At 41.2% G+C, this 19,844-nt stretch overlaps 1 protein-coding gene across 1 annotated transcript in view; it reads left to right on the top strand.

Annotated features, from left to right (window-relative positions):
• LOC136881056 (glycine receptor subunit alpha-3) overlaps positions 1 to 5,736 on the top strand; it is an 865,119-nt gene extending 859,383 nt beyond the window's left edge. The window contains exons 9-10 of the mRNA XM_067153659.2: positions 3,045 to 3,196; positions 5,041 to 5,736. Coding sequence (XP_067009760.2) covers positions 3,045 to 3,196; positions 5,041 to 5,211 — 323 coding nt within the window. The 3' untranslated portion in view covers positions 5,212 to 5,736. The remainder of the gene's footprint in view (positions 1 to 3,044; positions 3,197 to 5,040) is intronic.
• Positions 5,737 to 19,844: the final 14,108 nt, after the last annotated feature.

Raw genomic sequence — 19,844 nt, 5'->3', positions numbered from 1 at the left:
GTGGTGGTCATAATGGATAGAGAGTTGGGGAGGTTGACTTCCAAGTTTTGGTGTCAGTCGTTTTGCTTTTTCGTAGCCGGCTGGGAGCTGAAATATAGATGTGGAGCCACCCGGCCGGGCAAAAAATATCAGGAGAATTGTCTGCGAAGAGCTGAGATATCCGCGTCCTGTTCTGAAGCGGAGTGTGTCCTCGAGAAGCTATGTGTTGAGTGCCCTTTCTTTGACGATAAAAATTGACGTCATATTTGTCTAACTGATTCAGCGTCACGCGTCTTTTCTTCTTTTCCTCCTTTTTTTTCGTTTCATCAATTAATCATGCGACTGATGTTTATGGACTTTTTTTTTCGGGGGGCCCCGGAAGCCCGCTCCCCCCGCGTGACCAACGACTCAATCTACATGGGCTCCGACATGCTATTATTTCTAAGAAGAAGAAAGAGATAGCAGGGAAGAGTGGGAAGTGATACAAGGAGTATCTGCCTGTTTCCATGTCAGACACGCTACCAGGCGAGATTGTATTAGGTATATGGTGTTGAAGTATGGTATTGAAGGGTCAGGGAAAAACCACATAGGCAGAAAGAAGAAAGAGCCTACATGTAAAACCTGACATCTTGTGATAGCACATGCAAGGATGTGGGCTGGAAAAAGACCAGAGGTTGTGTTAGTTAGGAACAGGTAACATGCACAATACATAAACCAATTCCTTGCCTTTCCATCACCTGGGGATCAGTCCGTCTGGGCACTGCTGTGACTAGCACGGTCCTTGCCGGCTGCGGAGCCATGCGTCGAGTACCACTAGGGCCTGTCGCACGACTCCACCTCCTTGGGGTACCTCGTACCCAGTCTCCGATCCCGGAGAATGAGGCCAAGCCCGCCGAGGCGGGGGCCTCCTGGAAGGGGGTGGGTCATGGCGCCGGGCCTCCTTCCTCTCTGCCCGCGCCATGGCCCGGTAGACAGGGCAACTGCGATGGGAGGCCGGGTGGCCCCCCGAGCAGTTGGCGCACACCGGCGCGTCTCTAAGTGTTGCGCAGGCCGTGTAGTAGTGATCACCACCACAGCGGTTGCACCTCACCTCGAGCCCACAGCTGACCTGACGGTTGCCCCACCTCAGACAGCGGAAACACTGCAAGAGCTGCTGAGGGGGACGTTTCTCTCTCACCTGACTGCCGCTACCCGCTGAGGTCCTCTCCTCATTGGCTCCTCGGTTGACTGCTGTCCTGGGAGCAGTCCTGGGTTGCGGCTTGGCGGTCCTCTCCTGGTGAGCCAGCGTCGCCTTCTGCTTCCTGGTGCGGCGTCGTCTTCTTCTTCTTCCCGGGGGTTGCTTCTCGGCGGGGGAAGAGGCCTCGTCCTGGTGGCCCTCTTCCCGGCCTGGTGACCCCGGGGTAGTTGGTGGCTCCGCTGCGTCGCCATCTTCTTCTTTCCCCTGGCTGGCGGCGGCGTCGGTCGTTCCCGAGGTTTGCTTCTCGGCGGGGGAAGAGGCCTCGCCCTGGTGGCCCTCCTCCCGGCCTGGTAACCCCGGGGTAGCTGCCGGCTCCTCTGCGTCGCCATCTTCTTCTTTCTCCTGGCTGGCGGCGGCGGTGGCGTCGGTCGGTGCTAACACTCGACTGCGTTCCCTGTCCTGGGGGGCGCACATCGAGGTCTGCAACTCGACAGACGTGCAGGCAGGCTGGACCTGGGCAGCAGTATCAGTACGCCAGGGGGCGTCCTTCTCCACCGCTGTGCTGCTCTCCACCAACACGGGCGCGTTCCTGGTTTGCGCCCGGGTAACAGGCCCTTCCTGGTAGGCCTGCGTCTGCGACCACTTCGCCCTGGTTGTCGCCTTGTTGGTCTGCGTGTACTTCGTGGAGTACAGCTTTCCAACTGGAGTCGCGCCGTCGCGGCGCTCGGGAGCGCCGCCGTCGTCCTCGGTCGTTGGCTCCGTCTGCGAGGCTGCCTCCTGGTAGCCCGAGACGTCCAGGTGCTCCCTGAGTCCTGGTAGCCGGGCAACCTGGAACTGCTGGGACGCGCGCTCCTCGTAGACCCTGAAGCTGGCTGCGTCGTTAGGGCGGATGATGATCGCCCAGGAAGCAACCATAATGCCGATGATCGGCAGGAGTGGCTCTCCGATGAACTCCGCAGTCGCATTCAGGTGGTCGAAGACGCTCAGCGTCCCCTGGTAGTTGCTTTCCCCCGGCCGGTTGAACACCACCAGTCCCGGGCGTTCATAGCTGGGGACATCCGCCGTGTCGAGCGCGTGCAGCAGCTTCTCGACGGCTCCCTGGTAGTCGTAGTCGACCAGTCTCACTGGTAGGGTCGGCTTCTCCATCTTGGTCCTCCTGTAAAATAACCTGAAACAGAAGAAAGAGCGAGCACTGAGAAGTGCTACAGCTCAGACAATGCTCCTTCGAAAATGTACTAACAAGTACAGCTGCCTGACTAGTACTGGGAAAGTACAGAGCGCCTGGCAAGGAGAGAGCGAGCGGGAGGAACACGTCCTTCCACTACGGCTGTCGAACTCGTCCTATGTTTATGGACAGCCACTCTGATCTTTTTATCTCACATTCGTTCAAACCTCTGAAAATCGCGGCGCACTTGTTGGACAGACATCACAGTCTCTCCTTTTACAAACACAATCCTCTTGCAAATGTTGAGAGGTTGCGTGTCTTTACCTAGTAAAAAAAGGCATCACTGGGCGGATCTTCCACCTGACAACTCGTTTACAAACTTCGCAAGTTTGCATTGTCACTGTGCCAAGGTTTTTGTTTATCAATTTGTGAACCTAAGCTCAATCTATCGGTGTGACTAAGAACTACCGGATACACGAGTTAGAGTGAGTTCCGTTCCTTTATTTCTGAACAACAAAACAGGGAAACTAAATTTTCAACTTCCCATCATACATATTATCTAAATAACGGAGCTTAGTAACCTTTTATATAAACCGCTTCCTATACTGTATTTATACAAATTTCCGAAGTTTTTAAAAGTTCTCAGTTCATTTATATTTATAATCGTCATTTGCCTTTATGCAAATATTTATTATTCATGGTTCTTCGTTTTATTTGTTTCAGCTTTTGTTTTCTGCGCTCTTCTGGAATTCACCTTCGTAAATTACATGTGGCGGAAGACTCCCGAATACCGATCCAAACTCCCTGAGGCTGTTAACGGCAAAGCGTCCTCTTGTAAACCAGAGGAGCTGGACTCAACGGTGACAGTAAACGTGGTAAATAATACTTTATTTTTCTTCAGTGTTCTTTTTTTTTTTCAATCACCGTTACCTGAAATGTAATTTTACTCATACTTGCTAACCGTCGAAAGAATGTCATTTATATGTTTAAAATTCTTTTTAGCGGGCGAGTTGGCCGTGCAGTGAGGAGCGCGCAGCTGTGAGCTCGCATCCGGGAGATAGTGGGTTCGAACCCCACTGTCGGCAGCCCTGAAGATGGTTTTCCGTGGTTTCCCATTTTCACACCAGGCAAATGCTGGGGCTGTACCTTAATTAAGGCCTTTCCTGTCCCATCGTCACCATAAGACCAATCTGTGTAGGTGCGACGTAAAGCAAATAGTAAAAAAAACGGGCCAATGCACTATGAGAGACTTTGTCTCATTACCAAAAACTGATGCCTGCCTGGCCATCAGATGATATAGATGTTGATTCCCATAGGGAACCTGAAATATTTGTCCTGAATGAGTAAATTTATAATACTAATATAAATGGTCCTTTATTGGACATTATAAATTTTCCAGCTAACTCGTGCATTGGCACTGCCAGTGGCTCCAAGTAGCCTATGCAGTGGCCTCCATGGTATGCACTAGCCATGCGTCTTGGTGGGTGTACTACCGTACTTACCAACTAATGAGCCCAACTTAGCACACTGGGGCGAAACGCTGGCAACCAGGAATGAGTTAGCTGGAAAATTTATAATGTCCAATAACGGACCATTTATATTGGTATTATAAATTTACTTATTCAGGACAAATATTTCAGGTTCCCTATGGGAATCAACATCTGTATCGTGCTGTTGTATGTCGGGTAGGTGCAGAGACCAGGGGGATAGGTGTGCTAGGCTTTGCTCTATCAGATTGCCACTGTTAACGAACAACGATGTGTTACTCATTGTAATATACCTCCTAACATCGTATTTCTGACTTAATTATATAAATAACAGAGTGCTGGTATTTCACTTCTGTTTACTTCTACATCCTTGTAGGAGTAATAAAGCTTCCTTTTTATAGGTATATCTGCTAAAATGAAATGCAATCTTTCATGTTTAGTGTTCTCTTTTGTTGGTTGGAATAGAACCTGTGATCATGGGTCAGATGCCACCACTGATCTCTCAAGGAAGCTAATAAACCAGTGAACAATGGATATGCTGTAAAATTCAAAATTTTAATTTAATAATAATAATAATAATAATAATAATAATAATAATAATAATAATAATAATAATAATAATAATGGTGCATGGCACCTGTATAGGCTTGGTGGTGGCCTAATGAAGATGAAATGAACAGTAAGGATATAATAAACACTCACTTCCAATGCCAGGGGAATTAAGAGTACGAGGGTGTTGATTCTGAGAATTGAACCGGGGCCATCGGACCAAAGGCAAGCACTCTATCCATTTAGCCACAAAGCCGGACTTTAACTTGCTAAATCTGGTCAGGTATTGATTATTGGGAGTAGCAGAGGGCAGAGCAGTAGTTTGAGAAACAGCCTTGACAACACAGCAGGCTACTCCAGTGGCTATTGGCTGCAGCTCAAAATGCTTAAGGCTTGACGCTCACTAAACCAACTTTCAGGAAGGGATAACCTAAGTCTACTGGTAGCCCACGTCTTGAATCCAGCATATGCCAGTGGTAAATACAATAAGAAATGAGAAAGAAAATGAAACTAGATGTGTTACACCCCTTTAAAACTTTGATTCATTTTTCATTTGTACACAAGGATTCATTGATTCTTTCCAGTCTTCTCATAAAGACCAAGCAGTTTCTTTTATGAAATTCTGTGTGTTGATCAGGGTCATTATGATGTTCCCTTGATAGTAAAGACTTCTTTTGTTACAGAAGAAATCTCCAGAGGGTACAGAGGCTGTGACAGAGATTCGGTGCCCACCTGGTCCTCACCTCGCACCGAACAAAATCCGAGCACGTCGTATCGATGAGCTGTCTCGATTCTGCTTCCCTCTGGCCTTCGCTGTCTTCAATTTCTTTTACTGGTCCTACTATTTGACATAACTCTCAAGACCACAGCTTAAAGTTGAAGTCACTCCTTTCATTGGCTACATCCAGCTGGAACTCAATTTGAGACTGAAGGAAATGAATTTCCGTACATTGGATATTCTAAACCTGTAACAAAATGTGATTCAAAAGCATGGCTGGATATGGATATCCTGTACTGTTTTGTGCCAGGAATGAATGTTGCAGCAAAGAAATATTTCAATTATAGACATGATATAGGATTTTTGGGCTTATGCCCTGTCAAGAAAATAAGGTGATATTCTTTACTTTTCACAAAGAACTTTGATCCACATCTTCAGAAGAAAATCTTGACTTCATGAGGAAGATTTCTCCAGTAGTGAAAGTTTGAATTAGCCATTAGTAATTGAAGTCTAAGTGATACGTTCACTCATCACGAGATAGCTGACTGTACTCTGGCACAGCGCTAGCATTCCAAGCAGAGGCTGATGGTATCATCAGAGTCGGTCTGGGCGGTGGGGATGTGGGGGCATAACAGGCATTCACACATTACGGAAGTATGACACTGACAAGCCTGGAAAGAAAAGTCTGGTTATGAGGAATGTATGAATTTGAAAAGCACCAAAATGAAATAATAATTGTGAAAGTGCAGGGAAGAGAACTACCTGTGTAAATCCTTAATGGCTGGCAACCACATATTACATAATTGATAGCTATAGAGCGTTCCAACCTTAAATTGCAGTACAGCAGTAATGGGATAATTCCGTCTCTTTCCTTCTCCATGTGTTGCGGGTAGCGCTGTCCTACTCTAATGCAGCGGGTTTGCCAAATATCCGTGAATCAGAATGTTATCGGTTAAATTGGGTGAATATTGTGTTATGTACAGAATTTCAAGGCGCATTTGATGCCGTTAACAAAAAAAAAAAATGTAAAAAAAATTTAGTGTGAAAATGGTAATATAATGGAAAGTTTCGCCAAATGCAAAATATTCATTGCATAGAACTTATCATGCCATAACTCCTATTTTATATTCATTATTTTCCTAATTTTTTCACTGCTGGTAAAGAAACATTTCAGCTCGACGTAGATAAGTTTATTTTTAAATTTAAATGATAACAAAATGCAGTATATGCGTTTATTTTCAGTCATGTTCAGGGAATTTTATGTGTAGGCACGAAAAAGTCAGTCGCTGGCCAGCGTCTATCCTATGGAATTTGCATGGGGGGTCAAAGCGAGGCAAATGGTCTTCAGATATGGAAGTTATTTTTAAAACAATCCCGAAGTTCCTATCCTGCTTAGTTATTAATTTGTGACAGGAAGAATATCTCCTTGAATTTTGGTTTCGCGCGTGACTCGGCTGGCTGTCTGGCTGGCTGAAGTACCAGTGATCTCCCAAACATGTGCTTTTAACATTTCCAGACAGTCGCATGCAGTGCAGTGCTCATTTCGTCAGTAGTATGTATAATAGTGATTAAATACATATAAGTGACATATGTACAATTCTTGAGGGAAAGTGTATTTCGTTTGTGTGGTTCGTGAGTTCGTGCTCGTGCGTGGCGATCTAATTTCGAAGAAAATGTGCAGAAGTATCATGGCGTGGCTAAAGCAAAGCAAACGCTCTTCGAATATGGAAGTTATTTTTAAATCATACCTCAAGTCCCTATCTCGTTATCTCAATTTATGACAGGGAGAACATCTCGTTTGTTTACGTTTTACAAGTGACTCGGCTGGCTGAGCTTTTAAATATACTGGCAGCCGTGTGCAGTGGTGTTCATTTAATCAGTATTATAAGATTGATTAAATAAAGATCAGTGATATATATAATATTTAATGGCGTGTGGCCTCCGAAGAGGCCGAGTGCAGGTCTTTCCAGTGTTGACGCCGCATAGGCGACATGCGCGTCTATAAGAATAGGGCCCCTTACCTGTGGTGAATTCTAATGCTGAAGACGGCACACACACACCCAGCCCCCGAGCCACTGGAATTAACCAATGAAGGTTAAAATCCCCGACCCGGTCGGGAATCGAACCCGGGGCCCTCTGGACCAAAGGCCAGCACGCTAACCATTTAGCCATGGAGCCGGACAAGATAAATGTATAGTTCTTGAGGACAAGTGGACTGTATTTGTGTAGTCTGTGTAGTTGTCAGTTCGTGCTCGTATGTATAGTTCTTAGTTCGAAGAAAAAGTGCAGAAGGATGTATAATGGATCGTCAAATTAAAAAGAAACGTTCCGTAGGTAAACTCAGGGGAAAAGAACGCAATATTATAATGAGTGTCCTGGATTATTTTTTAAAGACTATGAATATGAGCAGCGCAATCAGTGAAACAGCCAAAGCTACAGGTTGTTCTGAAAGAACAATCTATGCTATAAGGAAGGAACACACACCTAGTCCTTTGCGAACTTTCGAAAGAAAAAAAAAAAAAAAAAAAGAGAGGACGACAGAAAAATTAAATATGATGAAATTGTTAGAAGTGGATTCGTCGGGCGGTTCAGTCTCTTTTATTTGCTAACATACCACCGACATTGAAGATGATTTTGAGTCGCGTAAATGGAGAAGATTCTTTGCCACGATTTTCCTAAACGACGTTGTATCGCTTCTTACATGATATAGGCTTCCGTTATTTAAGACGGGGTAATAAAGCAGCTGTCACTGAAACCGATTAAATTATTAATTGGAGGCACAGATATCTCAGGGAGATAAAACGTTTGAGGGCACAAAATAAAGCTATAATTTACAGAGATGAATCGTGGGTAAATATTGGGCAGACAGTGACAAAAGAATGGAAGGATACGGCAGTGAAAAGTGCACGGCAGGCCGCTTTTGAAGGGGTGAGTTCGGGACTTAGGCCACCGAAAAGTCGAGGACCGTGATTTGCCTTAGTCCACGCGGGTAATGAACATGGTTTTGTTCCAAATGCTGAACAAAAATTTTTATGCCATAAAAACATAAGACAATTGGGCAAATTACGTGAACGAAGTAAAGAAAAATGAAAGAGTTTTGTGGAAAGCAGACGAATTACAGGACGATGTCGACGATGAAAAGTTTTTAATACGACTTTCTTCATCGTCCGGATCAACCTCAAGTTCATCTCCCGAACGCCAGTGATTAAGGTATGTTGTATTTATTTTACCATCCTACAAATATTAATTTATGAACGAATGAACTTAAAATAACAAAATTACAAACGAAAAATGGGGAACTGTGACGCCCTGTTTGAGTCACACTCGAGCGTGATCTTCACGAGTCGATTTCGCAACAGCGCGCTCCATCTACGCTGTACTGCAATTTAAGGTTGGAACGCTCTATAGTGTCCCTGTTGAAATTTCTACATGTACGTAGAAATCCTAACAATTTCAATTGGGACACTGGCTATCAACTAAGTAATACGTGGTTGCCAGCCATTAAGGATTTACGTAGGTAGTTCTCCTCCTTGTCCTTTCCTATTGTTATTTCATTTCAGTGTTTTCCAAATTCATACGTTCCTCATCACCAGACGTTTTATTTCAGGCATATGTCAGTGTCATACTTTCATAACGTGTATACATCTGTTATGCCCCCTCCCCTCCAAACTCTGATGATGCCATCAGCTTCCGCTTGGAAAGTTAGCACTTTACCACATCGGTGGGCCATCTGGTGATGAATGAACGTACCACTTACACTTCTATTACTAACAGCAAATTCAAACTTTCATTACTGGAGAAGTCTTCTTCGTGAACAGTCCAGATTTTCTGTATTTGTACTTGCTACATGGCATAAGCCCAAAAAGCCTATATCATGTCTGTAATTACATGCCATGAAGGCATAAGTGCTAACAAATATTTCAATTATTTTTTGTATTAATGCTAACTTCAATACTAAAAAATGTTGATGATACAATGTGACATATTAAATGATAAGAAAGATGACCACTGATGAATAAGGTCCTACTATGTACTCTAGCATCTGTAACTTTGGTCTGTGCTCATCATTTCACATCAAATAAAGACCTTACCTATGAAGGAACAGATGTGACAGAACTGAATAAATTGTACCTCTACGTATAGCCATCCAGATTTTTCTGCTTCATCATTATACATCTGCATATTTAAATATCCCTCCAGGCAAGGGATTTACATTCTGAAAACATTGTTACATGTATTTTCACTGTAGATTTACATATTCCAGCATTCAGTCTGGAAGCGTCTGTGAATGAACTAAGAGCATCCATAGTACTGTATTTGCTACTCTCATTTATTTGGAAATCTTATATATTCTGATGTATTCTTCCCGAGAAACATTTGAACAATTCTCCTCCAGAGTGAAATGAAGAACTGGAAACTCGTGTGGCGTATGGTCTTTGACCACAATGTGTTGGTTATTACCCACAAAGAGATTCTACAGGCTGGCTGTAAAAGTGACGTTGAGTTGTGATCCGTGGACAATCCCAGACATTCACTTCTTATTAAGGGAACCTGGAAGTGTTTTTTATTGTAATAAATTTCTGAACAAAATGGTATTTATCGTGTTACATGCATATTTCATTGTTTAAAATAATACTTAATAGGACTATACAGTCATTTTTAAGTTGTAATATTAAGTTTGATCTTTAAATCACATATCCTGAATAATTGGGTGAATGTGAGAATGAATGAGAGCACGATGCAATAAGTCATGTAGATTATCAGTTTTGAACTTGGGTCATTTTTTTAAATGTTAAGTTATAAGTTTCTTCTTTTTATTATCTGTAGTGTCACCATTATTAGCCACAATAATCTAATCTAAATACAGAATTATGTTAAACAATAAGTTACAATATTATGTGATTTTCACTACGGACTGAACGTTCAAACCTCTTCTCCTACTATCATCACCACCACCATCATAATCATCACTTTATTAATTTTCATCCAGCTTGCAATCAATAATGTGTGGTTAAGTGTAAGAGAGGGGCGAGAGCCCAAACTTCATCATGTGTAATGGAATAAATAAAGAAATAAATACATTTTTGCAAATGTAGGTACATTTTTTCAGTATCCATCAGACATAGAAAGCTGAAATTTGAACCGTACAATTTGAGCTATGATGGAGTACAGGTAAGTAAATTTGTGTACTTAGTTCCAATACATTCAAAGTTATCATTCATTTTTTTTTAATGGCCAAATTTTAATGTATGTGAAATTTTTCTCTACTTAAATGTATTTTAGTTAGAAAGTTGACTTCACTTATGAGGCCAAAGTAAAAATGGCAGAAAGTGTTGTACAAATTCTAAAGTACATTTTCAATGTTACATTAATATAAAAGGACCATATCGTTGTTAACATATTGAGGTCACTTTCATACATTTTAATCATCCAGACTGGCCATCCTTTTACTAATCTTGGATTTTTTAAGTTAAATATAAGTTTTGAACATAACTCATTTTTTATTTCACTACATATTATAAGTTCATACTTTCTACTCCATATCAGTAGAAACTGCAATACAATTGATAGATCCCTTGCTATGGGAATAGTGGATTGATTTTAGTAGGTTTTCCATTTGTTTTAGCCTCCGTGGCTCAGGCAGCAGCACGTTGGTCTCTCACTACTGGGTTCCGTGGTTCAAATCCCGGTCACTCCACATGAGATTTGTGGGGGACAAAGTGGAGGTGGGACAGGGTTTTCTCTGGGTACTCTGGTTTTCCCTGTCATCTTTCATTCCAGCAACACTCTCCATTATCATTTCATTTCATCTGTCAGTCATTAATCATTGCCCCAGAGGAGTGCGACAGGCTTTGGCAGCCGGCGCAATTCCTATCCTCGCCACAAGGTGGGGGCTTCATTCATTCCATCCCTGAGCCAGTCGCTGACTGGAAAACAGGTTGTAGTTTTTTTACTTCCATTTGTTTTAAGTTCAATGTATACCCTAACTAATAAAAAGTAGCTGATATTGAGTTTATTTGGCTTTTAGGCCATTCAGAATTATTTGTACCATACAAGAAGGGGCTGCCTGGCCGAGGCGGTAAAGGCATACTCGGTTCACCCGGAAGGATGTGGGTTCGAATCCCCGTCAGGGAGTCGTAAAATTTAAGAAATGAGATTTCCACTTCCGGAGGTGCATATTGCCCTGAGGTTCACTCAGCCTACACCAAAAATGAGTACCAGGTTAATTCCTGGGGGCAAAGGCGGCAAACCACTCTACCCCATCAAGTGCTGAGGTTACGAATAGTGGAAGCCTTTACCTTCCACCACTCCAAGGGCCTTCATGGCCTGTACGGAGATGACTTTCCTTTGCTTTGTTTTTGTACCATACAAGAGATCTATCTACATCAGTGGTTCCCAACCTGGGGGCGATCGCCCCCAAGTGGGTGATTTGGGTTATCAGGGGGGCAATAAATAAGTGGGGGCCAATTTGGGGGCGATGAGCATTCAAAGAGGGGAAAATTAAAATAGTACTGTACAGTAGAAGTTGCTGAGTAGCACGAGTCACTGGTTGTTCTCAGCCGGCGAGGTCACTGCACTCACCCCTCTCCACAGTCCCCACCTGTTGTTGCTCAGTGCGTCCGAATGGTGACTCAACCCCCTCCCCCTCCTGCCAACACAACACACTTGTCATTGATCTACATTTGTCTTCAGTCTTAACTGGCCTTTGTGTGCCTCACCATTAGTTTTTGTGCATGTCTTTTCTGTCTTTGTGCGTTTGTTTTGAAGTGTAGAAGTTCATGCACAATGAATTCAGAAAAGAAGTGTCGTCAATGCTCAGCTGAGTATTTAAAATTCGGTTTTATCATGTCACCGCAAAATGTGCAATTTCCACATTGTATTTTGTGCGATAAAACATTTACTAGTAATGAAGCAATGAAGTCTTCGCGAATGAAAGATCATTTATCAACAATACACAGTGATAAAGTGAGCAAAAAACTTAGTTATTTTCAACACCTCAAAGCTAAAGCTGATAAACAGCCCAATGTGAGTGAATTATTTAAAAAATGAGCAACCAATCTTGACAAAGGTCTTCTTGCTTCTTACAAGATGTCTTTATTGATCGCTAAATGTGGTAAACCTCACACAATTGGCGAAACTCTTGTTTTACCGGCTACCAAAAAAAAAAAAAGTTGAAATCATGCTAGGCGAGGGCCCTAGTAGTAAGTCAATCGGTTCCTTTGAGCAACAATACTGGTTCCAGACGAATTGACGAAATGGCCACGGACATTGAATCCAAACTCGCCATTTTGTTGAAAAAAGTAAATTTGCATTGCAGATTTATGAATCAACAATGATTGATAACAAAGCAATTGTATGTAATTATCACTGATGTGAAGGGATCGTTGATATTTGAAGTGGTGCAAGATTATTTTGAGGAGAAAGAGATTCCCATAACAAACGAGAGTGCTTGCGCAACATGCTTGCCATGTCAAGTCGCCATGCTTGGTTTCTAGCCCACTTTAAGAAAGAAGTGTCAGAGGTCATCACTATTCACTGTGTGATTCATTGTCAACACTTATCTGCAAAAAAAATTGAGTGATGTCCGACATGAAACTCTACAACTGGTTAATACTGGTGTCAACAATATCAAAGCTAATTCTCTCAGTGACCATCTGTTCCGACAACTTTGCCATGAAAATGACGAGGAATTCGAACGCTTGCTTCTACATACAGCCGTGAGGTGGCTTTTCAAAGGAAACTGTTTGTGCCGTTTCTTCAAATTGTTTGACACGGTTACTGAGTTTCTCGACACGTCTGATCTTGTTTTAAGCGAGAATTTGAAGCAACGCAAGTTGGAACTTGCATACTTTACATATATTTTTGAAAAAATTAATGAAGTCAATATAAGGCTTCAAGGAAACAAGATGAACCTTATCAAGCCCAAAGGAATTATTTCATCATTCATCGCCAAGTTTGACATTCACAAGGTAAATATTGGCCGCAAAGAGCTGATTCAGTTTCTGACATTTAGAACGAGACAATGAGACTCTTGAACTCCCAAAAGACAAAATCCTAATTTTTACTGATCACCTTGACCAGTTAAAAACTGACATGGAGTCAAGATTTGAAGATTTGACCAAGTTACAAATTCTGGATTGGATTCTAGATCCATTCTCGTTTGAAGCTTTGGATAAGCTTGACAACTCTTTTCAGATGAAGTTTCTAGATCTGAAGTATGACCGTGAGGTGAAAATCATTTTCAAGCAGAGTGGTTATGAGTTAGCATGGGTGAAGCTTATGGAAAAACTGAACCACTTCTCATCTTGTTCCCGTCAACATTCTTAGCTGAAAAAGGATTTAGTTCTGTTGTCCAGCTCCTCACAAAACAAAGAAATAAGTCAGACATTAGCCTCAAAGGAGATTTGCTCCTGAACTTGACGAACATAAAGCCGGATTTTCATGCTTTAACTGAAATCCATCAAGCACAAGGCAGCCACTGAAAAGATAAAATAAAACAAAAACAATGTTTTCAAACTTTCATTTACTTTTTTAAATTTAACTGTCAACTTTCTCAATTTTTTCAGATTCCAATTTAAAAATGAAAACATATACCCCTGTTTTTTAAATGTACGTCAATGATCATAGTTAATTATTTCACTTATTTGTTCATAAAAAATCTGTAAAAATGCACATTTAATTTTTTTCTATTTTATTTAAGACTGACCAGATAAAACTGCTTGGGTTGTTTTTATATATGGTAGTAAAATTGTCTAAAATTATAAAACTGCTTTATTATTTACACTTTACTTCAAATTAAAATTAAGCATGCAATGGAAATGAAAAGGGGGCGATAGGTGTTAGTCAACCTCCAGAAAGGGGAAATGGGCCACAAAAGGTTGGGAACCACTGATCTACATAATAATTAAATATATGAATATTATGTGTGATCTGTTTGGTCTGTTCAGTTGGTATAAATCGCTGCCATGCACACTGCTGTCGAGTGGACACCGCTCTGATACGATATGAAAGGAAGAAGAGTTGTAGTTTTCTGCCATCTATATTCTACAAGAACTATATGAATCTATTCTTGTACTACAGTACCAATCAACACACACAGTACGTTAGTTTCATAGTAACAAAGATGAAAACCAGAGTACATGCGCTGTGTAGGTTTCATTCTCTGCAATAAATGGCAACTTGTGCAGTGTATGGTCTTTGACTTGTGTTAATGGCAACACTGTTACATAACAGTTGAACCATATGTTTTAGAGCTACGAGTAAGTACTGGTAAGTAAATTTGTTTACTTAAGTAAAATACACCAGAAAATGGAACCAGTATTTCTCGATACCCAGCCTGTCTCACAGTACAAGGACTCATCATTCAGTGCTCTACACATGCACTGTGCTGCGAAGAATAGTGTCGCCTGTGAGAGAGCGGTCAAATAGTTAGTATGTAAGATGTTCTTGGAACAGGAACAGCACAGCTGGATTAAAATTGAATATGGCTGCAGCCATACAGCAGGAGAGTGTCATGCAGGTGTTTGTGAGGCACATGGGCTTTCAGTGTTGCCTTGAAAATCCCTGGTGCATGTGATGGACATGCCAAGCCGGGTTGCCAAGGTGTCAGTGACAAGAACATGCAACTTGCTGGCATGTTGCTGGGAACAGGTACAACCCAGACAGTTCATGAGTTATCCTACGAGACAGGCATAGCACTTAAGCCTGTGTTTCATATTGTAAAAGACTACCTCAGCATGAGAAATATTGTATCACAATGGATACCGCATCATAGGTCACTCCATTCCCAGTGACTGGGCAGCAAGAAACTAGAAAACATTAACCATTTTCAATATCTTGGTAGTATTGTAAATAGTGATGCAAAGTCCTCTGCTGAAATCACTAACAGTGTCCAAAAAGGAGCATAATTTTATCACTAAGTTAGGTCTCTTCTATGGGATAATAAAATACCTTTATGTACAAGTAGAGCCCTTCATCAGGTGTATTTCATGCCATTAACTACATATGCCCTTAAAACCTGTTACAAGATATTAGAATTATTCTGTATTGACAGTTTTCACTTAACAAAGGTGAAAAATTGAGTGTATCCTCCTAATTCAATACATCATATATTCCATCATTAGACGTAGTAATCAAATTCAAACATGTTTTGGCTCATTTGAGCCATCTTCAGTTAAAAAGGGTGGGGGTTGAAATAATTTTCATAATACAAGCTTAAAAATGCCAAAAAATGAAGGAACAAATGAAAAAAAACAGAGCCTAGACGGAAACAAAATTAGCACAATATACAATATTTACATCATCATGTGGAGCAAAAAAGAAAATCACTGCCACTGCAACAAAATTCAGTGAAACAGGGGTTAGTAAAAAACATAAAAGAAACTAAAAACTGTGTTAACCTAAGAAGAAAAGAAATGAAAACAAATGATACAGATGGAAATGAACAAAAGTGCACATAGTGAGGTTGCAGACCTCATAGTTTACAAAATATTGGTTTTGTAACAATACAAAACAGGATGAAATCACTGTTGAAAATTCAAGCAGAAAATCTATCTTCGTAGAAACCCATCACATCGAATTGGCTATGAGGGGAGCAGGAGCGAAAAAGTTTGAGAAACCAAGCCTGACATAACGTGCAGGTGAAAAGCCTGTAAAAAAGGAAAAACACCAATGAAATTTAAAGCTTCAGAACAGCAGCATTCTCAATATCTTCTCAGTCTAGCAGTCCCATTCTTGATTAACGTTTCATAATGTTGATGGTTGGTTTGCCTTATTATAAAAGGTCGGAAGAGCCACGACATAAAATTGAGAAGCTGTGTTAGGAAGATGACAGATGCATGGTAAACTGTAAGTGACCTAGTGGAAACCATCAATGAAGTTCCAATCTGTAACGGAAAAAAAATGAGGCTGTGTGGGAAACTTGGGCTGATAAGTAAAAAGTGTGGAATGGGTGTGTAGAAAGCTTAAAACTTACGGTGTTTAGAAGGTGGTTGTCCTCTCTCACGGCCTGGCCGAAACATGTTTGAATCTGATCACTCTGTCTAATGATGGAATATATGATGTATTGAATCAGGAGGATACACTCATTTTTTTCACCTTTGTTAAGCCTTGAAACCTGAACGATCAACAGTAGAGAAAATAGCAGACTTCAAGCTACAGAAATGTTCATGAAGTCAACGCTACAGAAAACAAGAAGAGATAAGATCTGGAATGAAGAGATCCATCATAATACACAAGTAAAGCAGTCACTAAGTGAAAATGTCAGAACATCAAGACTCAAATGGTATGGCCATGTAAAAAGGATATATCAAATTATGAGAACAGCAAAAAAAAAAAAGGCTAGAAAAGGAAATGGAAGGTAAAAGGCACAAAGGCAGACCACGGAAATGGTGGACCAGTCAAAGTAGGATCTGGAAGGAAGAGGAGTGGAATGGCACCAAGTTGAGGAGGAAGAAATGTATCTCAATAGGTAAAGGGGGAGAACGCTCTTGTACCGCACTCGGGTGACTGGAGATGGTTAAAGGATGACGATGATGAATACAACAGAGAGGAACATCAGTAATCATCATCATCATTTTCCAACTCCAGTTTCACAGGTCTGGCGTATAAGCACTTGCCGTCTCTTCCTGTCTGCATACATCTTTTGTTCCAGGACATCTTTCCATTTGAGACCTCTCTCCTCCACATCTGATTTCACTGTGTCTATCCAGCATTTCCCTGGCCTTCCATTTGGTCTTATTTCCTTGGACAGTAAGGATGAAGTATTTTCTGGCAGGTCTCTTGCTCTTCATTCTCACAATGTGCCCATACCACTGGAGTCTATGCTTCTATATTACACTGCAATGCCAGCTGTCTTCGTGTTTACTTAATTCCTTATTTTTTCCTTTCAAGCAATTTGATTCATAGTTCTAATGAATCTCATTTCTGTTGCCTGAACTCTGCTGTAGTTATTGTTTTAGTAGACTACATGTCTCTAAACCATATGTGACAATCGGAAATGACACATAAATTCATCAAAGTGCTGCTGCCGTATAGATGTGGCAGGCAACTGCCAAAGGCTAAGGGAGTTTACCCCGACAGAAAACCCTCTGCAGCGTTAGGCTTAGACACCCAACTGCACCGAGGTAAACGAATGTTGCTTTCAAAACAAAAACAAGCCTTGGATGTAAAAGAATGTCAGTAATGTGATTATATAATTTATGGATTTTTTTCCAAATATCTTTTTTTGTTCTCTTAATACGTAGACTTCCACGACCACTAAATGACATTATAATAATTTGGGGATATTAGGTCACGTAATGTAATCATCTGCTGACGCATTTCAATCCTGTGACTAGGATCGTCTTCAGAGCAAAACAAAGCATGTAATGGCAACTGTCACTCCATAATAACCAGACTCAATATAGAGAGACCCTGTTAGAAATATAGTTCATTCCAGGGCCTCCAGAGCCACGGAGAAAGATGTTGATGAGTTAACTATGGACGGTAGCCATGACCATCAAATCATTTCTGATGCAACTTCTGCCATTAATAAAGAGAAATATTTTATACCTAGAATCATTCATGAGGTGATAGAAATTGCTGAACACCCGAATAATTTTAACAAAGGTGATGGCTATATATGGAGTAGATCATGGCTACTCTCCATAGTTAACTCTTCAACATCTTTCTCCATGACTCTAGAGGCCCTGAAATGAACTATATTTCTAACAGCGTCTCTCTATAATTGAGTCTGGTTATTATGGAGTGACAGTTGATATTACATGCTTTGTTATTGCTCTGAAGACAAGCCTGGTGACAAGATCGAAACACATCAGCAGATTATTACATTACGCGACCTAATATCCCCCAATTACCATAATATATTTTTCTTGCTTTATATCTCACTAAGAGATGGATGTGTCATAGGGATATCTGCTCCCAAGCCCTTCAATTGGTAATAATGGTCATAATCCTATTTAAGGAAGAAGAAAGATATTATCAGTTTTCCTGGAAATAGACTTTTCCAATTTGAGGTAGTCCATTAGAGTTCTTCTTCTTTATCTGTTAACTCTCCAGGGTCGGTTTTTTCCTTGGACTCAGCGAGGGATCCTACTTCTACCACCTCAAGGGCAGTGTCATGGAGCTTCAGACTCTGGGTCAGGGGATACAACTGGGGAGAATGACCAGTACCTCACCCAGGCGGCCTCACCTGCTATGCTGAACAAAGGCCTTGCGGGAGGGTGGGAAGATTGGAAGTGATAGACAAGGAAGAGGGAAGGAAGCAGCCGCGGCCTTAAGTTAGGTACCATCCCGGCATTTGCCTGCAGGAGAAGTGGAAAACGACAGAAACCCCTTTCAGGATGGCTGAGGTGGGAATCGAACCCACCTCTACTCAGTTGACCTCCCGAGGCTGAGTGGACCCCGTTCCAGCCCTCATACCACTTTTCAAATTTCGTGGCAGAGCCGGGAATTGAACCTGGGCCTCTGGGGGTGGCAGCTAAACACACTAACCATTACACCACAGAGGTGGACGTCTATTAGAGTTCACTTACATAATTGTCTTATTTTTGACTGGAACTATTCTGGTCAGAAAATAACAAAACCTTCAAAATAACCTTACTCAGTAGCTAATCTTTTTACTGTTAAACATTTCATAGGATATAAACTTCATGGTTTTCATCCATATTGAATTATGATCAAAATGATAACTAAACTTATGTCGTAATGGTCCACCTTTTCAATACTGTATTATGCAATATTCATATTACATTTCTAATCTAGGAACTAGTTTTGGCCTTGGCTGGCCATCATCAGCCTTATTGCAGAACTGTACAAACACATCCAATAACTAAAATAAATGTGCAAACACACACAAATGACGTTAAAAAATGTTAAAACATCTGGGATGAACTATGTGCACAACGTGTAAAATATGATGAAATTAAAAACAGACTCTAAAATTCTTAGATGCATTGCATCATGTTAAAATGTTCCAGTAGTGCTTGTTGTTGAAATATCATGAAAATGCTGAAAAATTCCTCTGTTGGACATTGTCAATGGAACCATTCAACCATTGACAATGTCCAACAGAGTAACTTTTCAACTTTTTCATGATATTTTAACAGCAAGCATTAATGGAACATTTTAACATGATGCAACGCATCTAAGAATTTTAGAGCCTAATTTTAATTTCATCTTATTTTATGTGTTGTGCATATAGTTCATCCCAGATGTTTTAACACTTTCTAATGTCATTTGTGTGTGTGTTTGTATTGTACTGTACATTTGTTTTAGTTATTGGATGTGTTTGTACATTTTTGCATTAAGGCTGATGACGGCCAGCCAAGGCTGAAACTAGTTCCTAGATTAGAAATGTAATGTGAACATTGCATAATATAGTATTGAAAAGGTGGACCAATACGACATACGACATAAGTTTACTTATTATTGTTAAGCATTTGGATTAGTAACCAACCTTTTACAATAAAGTCTACTTTTTTTTAACAGTTCCTGAAGGATTTCCCTAGCCCACAAAATAAGCACCCTGAACAAAAAATTAGTCACCCCCTCGAGAACAAAGAAGGCTTGCATTGCAGTGTGAGTCCGAGTCCAGTGTACGCATGCCGCATGGCTGCTTAACAAAGATTTCTGTAAATGACCAATCGTCTAGAAGCTACCAATGCTGAGAAATCAGCATCAAACACAAACACAAGCACACCGTAGGTTTCAGCCGGTGTCACCGTAGCGTACTTGCTATGGTACAAACCTGTCAGCTCGGAGGTCCAT

Source organism: Anabrus simplex, chromosome 9 (genome assembly GCF_040414725.1).
Source record: "Anabrus simplex isolate iqAnaSimp1 chromosome 9, ASM4041472v1, whole genome shotgun sequence".
Lineage (NCBI taxonomy): Eukaryota > Metazoa > Arthropoda > Insecta > Orthoptera > Tettigoniidae > Anabrus > Anabrus simplex.
This window is presented reverse-complemented; position numbering and strand designations above follow the sequence as displayed.